The 13,705-nt window shown below is 41.0% G+C and overlaps 1 protein-coding gene across 1 annotated transcript; it reads left to right on the forward strand.

The window, feature by feature from the left end:
- Window positions 1-10,374: 10,374 nt before the first annotated feature.
- On the forward strand, window positions 10,375-13,475 carry LOC147626180 (putative pentatricopeptide repeat-containing protein At3g01580). Its single transcript, XM_086816234.1, has 3 exons — window positions 10,375-10,653; window positions 10,716-10,865; window positions 11,082-13,475. The coding sequence occupies exons 1-3, from the start codon at window positions 10,375-10,377 to the stop codon at window positions 13,473-13,475; spliced, it is 2,823 nt and encodes a 940-aa protein (XP_086672360.1).
- The last annotated feature ends 230 nt before the right edge of the window (window positions 13,476-13,705 follow it).

Consider the following 13,705-nt stretch of genomic DNA (forward strand, 5'->3'; position numbering starts at 1 on the left):
ACAAGTGGACCAAGAGACAAAGATGCTACTAGGATAATTTGGCAAGAACTATGACTTATTTCCAATAAGAAGTAATGATTTCTAAATTTGGTTGTCTAATTGAGATTATAATTGATCAAGGAACCCATTTCATCAATAAGGCCATAAAAGAGTTTGTAGAAGAGTTCATGATTGTGCATGTAGAATGTATATTCTATTATCCTACATGTAATGTGGACAAACTGAGAATACCAAAACAAGACATTGAAGGGCATTCTCACCAAGATTATCTAAGATAAGCCTCATAGATGGGATATGAGACATTGAAGGGGTTTCTCACGAAGATTGTCTAGGACATGCCTCATAGCTAGGATAGAAGGCTCTAATACCTTTGGAACTCTTTATACCAAGTCTTGGAGTCATTGTGCACCAAATTGGTGAGGCTGCCAACCTCTGGGCTAGATTGGACTAGTCTAGTCATTGTGCACCAAATTGGTGTGTTTGCCAACCTCTAGGCTAGATTTGACTAGTTGAGTAAGCTAGAAATGAGACCTTAGGCTGCCGAGGGGCATGGTCTCAATGGGTGAGAAAGGTTTAACACAATAAACACATAAAGAAAAGAGATTTTAAAAACTATTATTTGAACCTTCTATATACTAGTCAAAGGCTAGGAACTAATAAGCCCAAACTTAAAGGTTCCTTGTTTGAACCATATCAAATTAAAGGTGATTTTACCCTTCTATATATTAGTCAAATGCTAGGACCTAATAAACACAATAAACACATAAAGAAAAGAGAATTTAAAAACTATTATTTGAACCTTCTATATACTAGTCAAAGGCTAGGAACTAATAAGCCCAAACTTAAAGGTTCCTTGTTTGAACCATATCAAATTAAAGGTGATTTTACCATTCTATATACTAGTCAAAGGCTAGGAACTAATAAGCCCAAACTTAAAGGTTCCTTGTTTGAACCATATCAAATTAAAGGTGATTTTACCCTTCTATATAGTAGTCAAATGCTAGGACCTAATAAGCCCAAACTTAAAGGTTCCCTCTATGTACTAGTCAAAGGCTAATACCTAATAATCCCAAACTTTTAAAAAAGGTTCCTTCAAAATAATAGTCAAGGCTAGGACCTAATAAGCCCAAACTTAAGGGTTCCTTGTTTGAACCATATCAAATTCACTGTATGTACACTAATGGTTCTGTAAAGGTAAAAGATCTTGCTAATCTAATCATGCCAGGTAAATACAATTCCTCCAAGATCAAAAGGGCCCAAGATACATTTCGGCAAGCAAACTTTGTCTTGCATATACATTGGCAAGGAGTCTTATGCGCTGAGAAACTTTGTCTCACATTGGCAAGAAGTCCTAACTCTTGATGTGATGAAGCAACACCTTTAGATTAGGTTTAGGACTTTGATCATGGGCTCAAGTATAAAAGGGGACTCACGGACTATCATTGTACCCTTTTGACCTTTTGGCACCTTTTTGATATCTTTTGATATATTAGTCATCATGACTCTTAGAGCCTCGTGGCTTCCAACCTTGGCTTATGGAAGGTTATTTCCATCCTTTGGTGAAAGGCTAAATCACTTATGCATTATGCATAATTTCTTTCTAATTGCATGATTAATTAGTATAATGATTGTGCCAAATCTCAGCTTATGATCACTCCATTTCAATTGGTATTAGAGCTCTTGGCTTAGATCCTTGCATAGGGAGTGATTAATCTGATAATCATTTTTTGATTATTCTTAATTCAATTTTCAAAATGTATTTTCTTGATCATGATTAGTGATAATTATTTTTGGATTATTGTTAATCTAATTTTCCAGAATGCATTTTCTTGATCATAATTAGTGTCAATCATTTTTGGATTAAGAATTTCCACACTTTTCAAAATGCATTTTCTTGATTATCTTGCATTTCTTGATCTTCTTGAAAATCTTCTTGATTTTCTTGAATTTTAGAGAATTTCTATATGAATCTTCACACAAACCCTAATTTCCTTCTATCAATTGTAAGGTCCTTTGAGTTTTTTTGCATTTTTGGAGAGATTCTTGATTATTGTGCAAAAAAAAAATCAAGATTGCTGTGCAAAGTTTTCAGATTACTGTGCATACTTTTTAGATTAAAGTTACTGTGAAGAGTTTTCATATCACTGCGTAAAATATTCAAATTGTTGTGTAGAGTTTTCATAATACTGTTTGCAGAGTGTTGTGCTAAGTGCAGATTTTAGTACAGTTCAAGATTAATGAAGTTTTCAACAAATCTTGGAGTAAGTGCATAAACTTTAACTTCATTTCATGTTTCTTGAATATTGTGCAACTATGGCTTACTCAACAAGCAACAAAATTGGAAGATAGAGATGCTTGGTGAAAAATTAAGTGAATCTTTACAACTCTTGACAAAGATTGCATAACAATTGCAAAGGAATTGTGAAAGCTTCAAGAGCAATGAATTACAGAGAACAACAATGAAGTGATGTAGTTCTTGAGCAAGAAAGTGTGTAGAAACTATTAAATCTTTTCAAATTTGTACAAAAGCAAGGTCTTATCATAGATTAGTGATAATATTTCAAAGATTAATGCTAAACACACTTCTACAAAAAAGATTGATCAAGCTATACTAGTTTTGATACAAAAGTGTACAAGCTTTACAATTTCAATTGCAGAAATTCAGAAAGTTTGTTGATTAACACTTTGATTGCAAGTATTGTCCTACTGGGAATTGAGCCCAGTTCGTTAGTGTGAGCCAGTGTGCCCCATACACCACAACATTCTCCTAACTTGCATACAAGGTTTCTTGTTGAGTGCGAAGATCTCCAAGAAATAGTGTAGAGTTTGGATAAGAAGGCAAATAGTTTGCAACTTGGATCTTGGAATTATTAAGCCTTGAGTTTCCAGCTTTGCAAAACATCATCGTGCACAAGACAATGTAAGATTCGTGCCTAGTCATTTCAACAAATACAAATCAAGTGCAAGATATAAATGATGTGATACAAAACTGAACTCAAGTAGGTGCTGGTTTACAAGAAGAGTTTCTTTGTGACAAAAGAAGAGTTTCTTTGTGATGACAAAAGATACAGTCTACTCTCTACACAGAGCACATATGAGCTGGCTTACAATACTACAACAACAACCTCACCCATAGTCTCTTCATATGAGCTGGCTTACAATACAACAACAACAACAAGTTCACCCATAGTCTCTTCATTAAGCTTTTGCGGCTCTCAGACAATGGTTTGCAAAGCACCATTGGAGTGCAAAAATGGCAAAGCATCATAGCCTTGTGGGGCTCAGCAAGCAAAAGGTGCTAAATAGTAGTTAAGGGCAGACATGGCAAGCAAGCAAGAGGTGCTAAATAGTAGTTAAGGGCAGACATGGCACGCATCTCATGTAAATTTGACACTCAACAAAATCAAGATGGGAATTAATATTGTGTTCGAAGACTTAAAGACCTTGTTGTAGACAATACAAGCTTCTCAAAAGTGGCCATTTGTGAAGCACATGCTACTGTGAAGTCCATGGTTGTATAGAAGGTATCCCATCATACTTCATGCATATGCACAAGAGGCAATGCATCATCAATGTGACAAGCACAAGCTACAACTTATATATGACAGCATATAACTCTGGCCTTGTATACTATTCAGATTACTCCTACAAGTACAGTAACATCATTACTATAAGGGCTGCTCCTGCAAAGACTAAAGATAGCTTGTATACTACCCATACGACTTAAAACATGTAAGAAAATTGGCAAATTATGTGGGATAAGATTGGTATAAGCTAACCATCATGAATTAATGCAAAGTATGGTATAGATTTAACACAAACAACAAGAGGCCTATAATGCATTCAGCATCATGTCAACAGAGAACATTGTGTTTTTGGTATATAACACATTCAATAGTAGCAGCTGTAACAACAAGCTTAGCGAGTTTTCACCGCTTTTGTAAGGTCGTGTTTTGTTCATTTCGCCCCCATTTACACTTGGACCATTTTTATATGGGGATCTTTCTTTGGACCATTTTTCATTATCCGCCTACACCTCCTTGGACCATATGTTCCTCCGCATATTTTCGCTTGCTATTTATGTTTGTGTTCACATGTAGCTATGGGTATTTCTTACTATTTTTATCCTTCTTTGACTGACACACTACACATCATCTTCGTCATCGATATCACTATGACAGTATCTCAGATCTTGATTTTAGGAGGGTCGTGCATGCATTGTCTTCATGGATCTACCCTTGTTATACAAGTTGCCACTTGGTGTTAGGGAGCACATCTCATTTGCAACATTCGCACATACCTTCGGCACATCGAGGCTTAAACATCGACTTCTTGTTATTACGAGGTGGTATATTCATGTCATGGCGGCTGGTTGCTCGAGCTCGAGAGTTTGGTGCCTAGCCGTTAAAGGCATTTGTTCAATGAGGAGGAGATTCCTGTAAATGGTCCAAATCCTCCGTACATGGCAAATTCTTTGCTACGTTGCTTGGCTACTTTGACACGGAGGGTTCGGCATTGTTTGCATGGGATGATTTTTTCTATAGCCACTTCTATGAGTGTCCCACCCTCTTAATAAGCTACCATGATTATGTTCCCAAGTTAATACCGACACAAATTCAAATCATGATGATGATGTATTATACACACATATACACGATGTTGTATCACACACACACGCACATGATTATAGTGATACACGTGCACATCATGAAAAATATGCACATGATGATAGTGATACATATGCACACAATGGCATACACATACATGATGATGATGTATTATACACACATATACATGATGTTGTATCACACACACGCACACATGATTATAGTGATACACATGCGAAGCTTGACAAGAATAACTTCCATTCTTGGAGGTTTAGATTAACAAATTTTCTAATGGGAAAAGGGTACTAGAACTATATTGAAGGTGAATATAAGGAGGCACCAGAGATACTTGAGATTAATCCAATTGTTGTAGTAAAAGAATACAAGGATTAGAATCAAAGAGCAAGGAAAGTCATGTATTAGCTTTCTATTGGTATATAAGACACCATGATTGGGCATATACAGGATGCCAAGTCATGCAACAAGGAGGCATGGACACCTTGGTAAAGTTTTATGAAACTAACGCCAAGGCATGAAAGATTTAGTTGAAGAATGAGCTTCATACAGTGGAGAAGAAAAACATGTATGTAAATGATTATGCCTTGAAGATCAAGGGCATTATGGAATCCCTTGCATCTATAATAAGGTGGAAGTATGTCTACGTGATCTCGGGCCATAATACAAGGCATTCAAGACATCTATTTAGACCTGGGAGAATATTCTAAACTTTATAGAATTGGTGTTAATGCTGATCATTGAAGAAAAGAGTTTGGGTGAAGACCAGTCTTCACAAAAAAGCAGTTCAAAGTAAGAGGCTTTCTACACAAGTGCAGGTAGAGGATGAGGTAGAGATTGAGGCTGTGGCCAAGGTGGTGGTGGCTGAACAGATAATCAAAATCATGGTCAGCAGCAACAATCTCATTAATCATAACAACAACACACAGGTGGAAGAGGCTAGTTCAGAGGTAGGGGGAGTCAAAGAGGTCATGGAAATTGGTAAAGGCAGCAAAATGATACACGAGGCTGTTTTTATTGTGTTAAAGCTGGGCATTTGCAGGTAGATTGCTGTAAGAAGCAAAATGACTGTTGGCTAGATAATTGAGTAGGGTTTGCAGGTACACTTTAACCCTGATGGTTGATATGTCAAAGACTTTAAAGATAAGAGTAGGTTGGTTTCAAAAGGCAATAGAGTGGGTAGAATGTTTATACTAAATGTAAATATGCCTAAAGTGAAGGCTACAGTGTTTGCACAAGGATCAGGAGTTGTTGCAGATACAAACATTTGGCATAAGAGAATTGGGCATATAAATGTGCAAAGAATGAAGTCTATGTAGACTAAATAAATTATGACAGAGCTCCCTAAGTTGATGGTATGCAGAAAGTATATGAAGCATGTCAATTTGGAAAACATATAAAGCATGTATTTCCACATGATAGAAATGTGAACAGAAACATACTAGATGTTGTGCATTCAGATGTATGAGGTCCTGATGGCAAAAACTACGTCTATGGGTGGCTGTAGTATTATGTAACATTCATCGATGACCAGACGAGGAAAGTGTGGATACACCCACGGGAGGAAAGTGTGGGTGTATTTCATGAAGGAGAAGAGTGAAGTTTTCACTCATTTTTAAAATTTTAGAGTGATGGCTAAAAAACAGACATGAAAGCATGTGAAGTGCCTAAGGTCAGATGGAGGGGGAGAGTACTTATCCGATGAGTTCTTTGATTTTTTAAAAAAAGAATGGCATTCAAAGATAGTTTACATGTAAATACACTCCATAGCAAAATGGGGTTTCTAAGTAAAAAATAGGCACGTTGCCGAGATAGCGTGAGAATTGATGAGATGACAGAGAAGAATATGCCGCATATAGCTATTGGGCTAAAGCTGTTTCTATAGCAGTTTATATCATGAACATGACTCCTACTACAGCCATACATGATGTAATGCCAGAGGAGAAATTCACTGGCAAGAAACATGATTTGTCTCACTTGAAAGTTTTTGGATACATTGCCTATGTGTATGTGCCAGATGAGTTGTGTATGAAGTTGGATCCAAAGGTAAAAAAATGTGTGTTTATTGGATATTCCCTTGAGCAAAAGGGATATAGATGCTATAACCCTACTACACATGAGTTGAGGGTAAGTAAAGATAATGTGTTTAATGAAATGAGTAGCTGGTATGCTACTGAAAAAGATGTTGGGGCTGACGTAACTGGAAATGTGATTGCATAGAATACAAGTCAGTAAAATCATAGTCATTGAGTAGACCTAGAGAGTCCCTCTTATGTTGGGTCTATTGATAGAACCATGGAGTGGTAGGCTGCATCAAAACACCGATCCTGAAAATGCAGTTGGTACATCACGTAAAGGAAAAAGAGGTATGCCCGACATTTTGACAGGGCATTCCTTGATGGAGGGTCTAGTGGCTTAGAGCAGAGTCTTGACACTCGTACGAGCAAGGAAGACAAGAGAAGCTACAAAAACACTAGGTAGTGATCATGGACAATGCAGATCAGGGAGATTTAGAAAACCTGTTAAAAACAGGTTGACATATGATGGTTATGTGGCTCATTATTATGCATATATGACTAAAGTTGTGTAAGATGTTGAACCCACATGTCTTGAAGAAGCTATTGGGAATGTAGATTGGGAGAAAGCCATGGATGAAGAAATGGCTGCATTAGATACAAATGAGACTTGGGACTTGGTGCCATTACTTGAGGACAAGAAGGCTATTGGATGTAAGTGGGTGTACAAAATAAAGCACAACTCAAACGGAAGTATTAGCCAAATATAAAGCAATATTGGTTGCCAAGTTTATGCTCAAACTTATGGCATTGATTATGAGAAGACGTTCAGCCCCATTGCTAGGATGCATCAAAATGATGGGGTTTACATCAAATGGATGCTAAGAATGTGTGCTTGCATGGTGATTTGCAAGAAGAAGTGTATATGAATCAGCCCACTAGGTTATGAGGATGTGGGTCACCCTAATTTTGTATGCAAGTTGTGTAAAGCCTTATATGGCTTGAAACATGCATCAGGAGCATGGCCTCATAAGATCGCAAAATATATTATCACCATTGGATTTTATGTGGCAGATGCTGATCATTCACTCTATGTGCAGAAGAGTGATAAGGGCCTTATGGTCATCACAATCTATGTGGATGACTTTATTGTTGGGGGTGACATTAGAGAGGAAGTTGAGAGTGTGAGATGTCTCCTTAAGCAGAAATTTAACATGAAGGATTTGGGTGAGCTAAGATACTTTCTTGGCATTGAGGTTATTAGGATGGTCAAGGGCATATGGCTTTCATAGAGCCAGTATGCATTGGACATGCTATCCAAATATGGTATGGCTAGTTATAAGCCAATTTCTATGCCATTCGATTCAAATGGCAAGTTGAGTGCAGTTTTGTGGGTGATCTTGGAGAACCCCACTATGTACAGGAAGATAACGGGTAGTTTGATCTACATGATGATCACCATGCCAAATTTAAACTATATAGTTGGATTCGAGAGTTAGTTTATACAGGCTTCTCGAAAGACACATTTGGATGGTGTGAGGCACACATTGCGCTATGTGAAGTCCACACTAGACTATGGTCTTTTTTATGAGGCTACACACCCAAGCTAATGCCAAAATAGTTCGGGGTGTTCACACCTGTCAAGATCTTGTAGATGGGATTTAATGAGGGGGTTTAGTTGGTTTAGAAGGTTGAGGCTTGGAGGTTGAGAAGTCGAAGAGGAAGGGACTCCCATGAAAGATGTGAGAATATCTTGAGGGAGGGTTATGGGTGGGGTTTGGAGCTAGGTCAATTGGAGAGGTGGGTGGCTATTAGGGATTTTCTTTATTGCCCAAATTGTCTAACAAGGGGGCTTGATTGGCTTGCAAGGCTTCTGCTCCATAAGAGTGGTGTGCTCGCCCTATGAGAACTCATTAAGGTAATTCTCATCATCTTTAGGCTTATGGTTTTGGAGAAAGGCAAACGCCTCTTGTGCCTCGTCCACAGAGATGTCATACAGGGTAAGCCACATAGATGGTATGAATGGTAGGTTCATCGGTGCAAGGGCTTATTTAAGGTAAGAGTAGACTATATGACAACAAGTTGTACTGATTATTGGGCACATTACACTAGCAGAAACTAGACTTCAATCAAGGGTCTCTATGGCTCATATGAATCCACGGCCTCAAGATAGCAAAGCTAGTGAAGATCCATCTCCATAGGGAGAAGATACCTCTTAGGCTTTTTATACGGTTTTCTCCTTCTTGGTAGAGTCACTGTGGACGCAACACACATATTTTGTTCCTTCTACATAAGAGTCCTTGCTAGATGAATTACTAGTAGCTACACTTGGCTCAAAGTCGTCGTTGAATCCAAAAAGGGATACTACACTAAGCATGAATAGGGAGGTGATTTTTGTCCCATTTAGTCGTGCAAATCTTGTATAGTGTCCATGGTTGCCAAGACATGAGCTCAATTCTCAAAGTCATTAAGCTTTGGGAGAGGTTTGTAGTCTTGGTTCCGCAATCCTCCAACTAGAGCCTCTCAAATGCTGCGTGAGATCCAATCTCTGTACCTCGGTGAGGCTCTCAAACCTCTTCCAAGCCAACACTGTGGGGCAAAGCGTCTCCTAGCCAGCCCAAAGAATATGCATAGCTACCCCAAGAGGCCTACCATGCACATCTAAGATCAAATCATTCTACAGAATGGGCTGTCGGTTAACTTCCTCTGCTGAACGCAGGGGAATGTGTACCAAAAAACTCCTCATGCAGTCCTAGGCCCGTAGGAGGGACCTAACCAGGGGGGATGAAGGGGAGCGGTGAACTGCATCCGAAAAAATAAAGCATGAGCTGAGAGTCCAATCACGCCCGCGAACAGGGACACACTTCATGATTTGCTGCATGAGAAAGTCCTTCCACGGCTCAGAGCTTGGAAGAAAGCCCCTAACAACCAGCTTACACATCAAAGCCTTACATTGCATCTTAGGGTCAATGATATTCAATCCCCCTTCCTGCTTGGGCCTGATAATGGTTTCCCAAACAACTCTAGCCCTGGTGTGTGCATTTCCATCAAGCCCTGACCAAAGAAAGTTTTGAATAAGGCGACGAAGCTTTCCAATGCAGCCCTTATGAAAAATCCAGCACGAAGCGATAAACCAAGTCGTGGCTAGCAAAACTTGGTTAACCACCAAAGCTCTAGAGGCCAAGTCGAGCTTCCTCCTACTCCAGTGATGGAGTTTGCTTTTAATGCTTAAGAGCACAGGAGCAAACTGTTGTGCAAGGGAGATGTCAACGCCCACCTGACAACCAAGGTATCTAGCAGAGCAAGCATCCTCTCTCAATCCAAGTAAAACCAACATATGTACCCCAATCTGCAAGAGGAGAATCACTGATCCAAAAACCAACTGACTTATGCCAATTGATAGTAGCTCTTGCTGCCAAACAAAAGGCCTCCAAGGCTGTCCGGAAAGCACATAAACAAGCATTTGAAGCCTCAAGGAACAACGCCGTATCATCTGCTAACTCAGAGTCCAAAAACAGGCAGCAGTCTGGGTTCTTTTAAATAACTCCAAGAGAGTTTCATGCGAAACCTCCTATGCGAGAGCCTCATCGGGTTGCTCATCTATGGCATCAGCCTCCTGAGTGCCTAAGAGGCCCTAGTCCATGTCTAAGTTCATTTGGGTAGTGTTTAGATTCATTTCAAATTGGACACATAAGCTTGGAGGGAACTTCTTTGACTTGATTTAATCGTGGGTAGTCATGCTAGGACTTGCGGGCGAGCACAAAAACGAGTGCATGTTGAGGGCGGCCGCCTGCAACTTGATGGCCCCGTCTCGTAAGATACACGACACACAGAAATTAGGAGCACGAGATCACAGTGATAATTGTCTTGCCCTGTGCTACTCAGGCAGGCTTTGTGTGAAGGCTGATGATGACGATGATCTAGATTTGCTCGGTGAGGAAACAGAAGAGGAAAAGAAAGCAGCTGCGGGACGTGAGAAACAGAAGAAGTCATCTGCAAAGAAGAAAGAAAGTATGGTACCTGCTTGCTGCTTCCAAGTCTGGATGGTAGGCAAGTTGTAACTGTGTTTTGTAAGCAGGTGGAAAGTCCTCAGTTCTTTTGGATTTGGGATGATGAAACCGATATGGTGAAGCTTGAAGAAGCAGGTCGAAGTGTCTCCATGCCTGGAGGCAGAATGAGGTTTGGCGCAAGAGGAGGAGCCACAAGGGAAGTCCTCTCCTGCATCCAGGCAAGGCGGCCCTCTGTAGCGCTGAACAATCAGCCCCTAGATCCGTGGCTAAAGATCCATCATCATGGTCATACCCCTCATTATCATCACCATCCTCATCATTATCATCATAGTGTAGTACAACAACAACTACATCGACATCGACATCAACATCAACATCAACATCAAGTGAGACTTTCTTCCCCTTGTCTTTACAATAATGGTGATCGTCTTCAGTCTTTGTGCAACCAAGGACGGCTTGACATAGCGCTTGATGCGCTCTCTGGCATGGACATTGCCCTGTCTACCCACACCTACCTCTCTCTCCTCAAGGCATGCAACAAGAGCAAGAATCTTGCTCACACCAAACGAGTCTATGCCCATCTTGCTGTACATAGGGCTGAGCTTACTGGCTTGTTAGGTGACTACTTGGTGGTTACTCTCGCAAAGTGTGGTGCTGTAGAAGATGCATGGCAGATATCTCACACATTGCCTCACCTAACAGTCTTCTCCTGGACCGCTATGATTTCTGCTTACGCAGAGTGTGGCCGTGGGCAGGAAGCTCTCAAATTGCATCAATGCATGCTAGAGGAGGGTGTAGAGCCAAACAATTATACGTTTGTCAGCCTCTTCAAAGCCTGTGGCAGCATCCTGGACCTTAGAGAGGGCAAGAAACTTCATGCTGATGCCCACGCTAATGGCTTCACATCAGATGTCTTTGTTGGCACCTCGCTTGTGAGTATGTATGGCAAGTGTGGGGCAGTTCTGGAAGCAGAGGGTGTGTTCCATGCATTGTCCGAACGTGATATTGTGTCATGGAATGCTATGCTTTCAACATATGTTGAACAGGGCCAAGAGAAAAAGGCTTTGCGACTTTACAGACAGATGAAGGAGGAAATCATGGGTTCAGACTATACTGCACTTCTGATTGCTGTTCATGCATGTTGCATTCTTGCAAAGAAGGGAGAACCTGTGGTTGTGGAAGAGCAATCAAGCAAAATGATGGCGCTGGACATTGGACAGGCATTACATGCTGATGCCCACAAGCAAGGCTTTTCATCAAATGTCTTTGTTGGCAACACCCTTGTGAGTATGTATGGCAAGTGTGGGACCATTGCGGAAGCAGAAGATGTGTTCATTGCAATGTCTCAGCGGGATGTTGTGTCATGGAATGCGATGCTTGCAGCATATGTTGAGCAGGGCCAAGGACAGAGGGCATTGCAATTCTACGGGAAGATGCACATGGATGTTGTGAGTCCAGACCAGCAAACCCTCATGTCTGCTCTCCAGGCATGTGGCACGCTTGCAGAGAAAGAAGATGCTGTGGTTGTGGAGGGACGTTCAATTAAAGTGGTCTCTTTCGAAATTGGACAGGCATTACATGCAGATGCTTGCAAGATGGGCTGCGCATTGAACATCCTATTTGACAACACCCTTGTGAGTATGTATGGCAAATGTGGGGCTGTCAAGGAAGCAGAGGAAGCCTTTGGTCTATTATCTGAGCGCAGCACCGTGTCATGGAATGTGATGCTTTCAGCATATGTTGAACAGGGCGAAGGAGAGAAGGCTTTAAGGTCATACAGACAGATGCAAGAGGAAGGCTTGCATCCAGACCAACGGACATTTCTGATTGTCCTTCAGGCATGTGGCACCCTTGCAGAAAAGGAAGAAGCGTTTGCTGCAAGTGAGCTATCAATCAAAGTGATGTCTCTGGAAATTGGACAAGCGCTACATGCGGATGCCCACCGGAAACGCTATACATCAGGCATCCTCATTGGTACCACTCTTGTGAGTATGTATGGCAAGTGTGGAACCATTGTGGAAGCAGAAGATGTATTTAGTGCGATGTTCCAACGTGACATTGTGTCATGGACTTCAATGCTCTCAGCTTATGTTGAGCAGAGACAAGGAGAGGCGGCATTGCTGTTATACAAACAAATGCAAATGGAGCACGTAACTTTGGATGATGTTACACTTATCTGCATTCTGCAAGTGTGCAGTGAAAGAGGAAGCTTGGAAGTATGTAAAGAGCTTCACTTCGCCATTGTCTTTGCAGGGTATGATCAGAATCCCTCTGTGGCTGCCACTCTGATACATGCATATGGGAGTTGTGCAAGCATACTAGATTCACAGGCAGTCTTTGATGGAATTTGTGAGCCTCGTATCACATCATGGTGTGCATGCATTGCTGGTTATGCAGGAGAAGGGGATTCTGTAGCAACACTACACATGCTTGAGAAACTACAAATGGCAGGTATGAAGCCTAGTGGAGTGACATTCACTTCAATTCTAACAGCTTGCAGTCATACTGGCCTTGTTGTCAATGGTGTAGGCAACTTTGAATCCATGAAGAGAGATCATGGTTTAACTCCAGACTTGGAGCATTATGGTATTCTGATTGATCTCCTTGGGCGTGCAGGGGACTTCAAGAAAGTCGAGAACATATTAGGGAGAATGCCAATGCAGGCTGATCTTCCCATTTGGTTGTGCTTGCTGAGCGCATGCCGCATACATAGCAATCTAGAACTGGCAAATAAAGCATTTGATCATGCCGTGAATCTGCAGCCCAAGCAAGATTCTGCATATATTCTGATTTCAAACATTTATGCTGATGCTGGGTTGCAGGCCTGAAGTGGATGCTCTTCCTTGTGATTGCCAAGCCTGCCAAGGATGCTATGGAGATGAAGTTCAACAACACTGTTGCAGAATTTGATAGGGCCATCGTTGCAAGAATGGGATCTAGAGAAAGCAAAGCTCTGATACCAATGCAACAAAGCAATCTAGGCAAGGGATAGAACTCATTGGTTGGAGTCCTCACAACTAGACTCAAGGGCCCACACAGGTTGCTCCTCGATGCCTAG

Source organism: Cibotium barometz, chromosome 22 (genome assembly GCF_041138505.1).
Source record: "Cibotium barometz isolate CiBa-2024 chromosome 22, ASM4113850v1, whole genome shotgun sequence".
Lineage (NCBI taxonomy): Eukaryota > Viridiplantae > Streptophyta > Polypodiopsida > Cyatheales > Cibotiaceae > Cibotium > Cibotium barometz.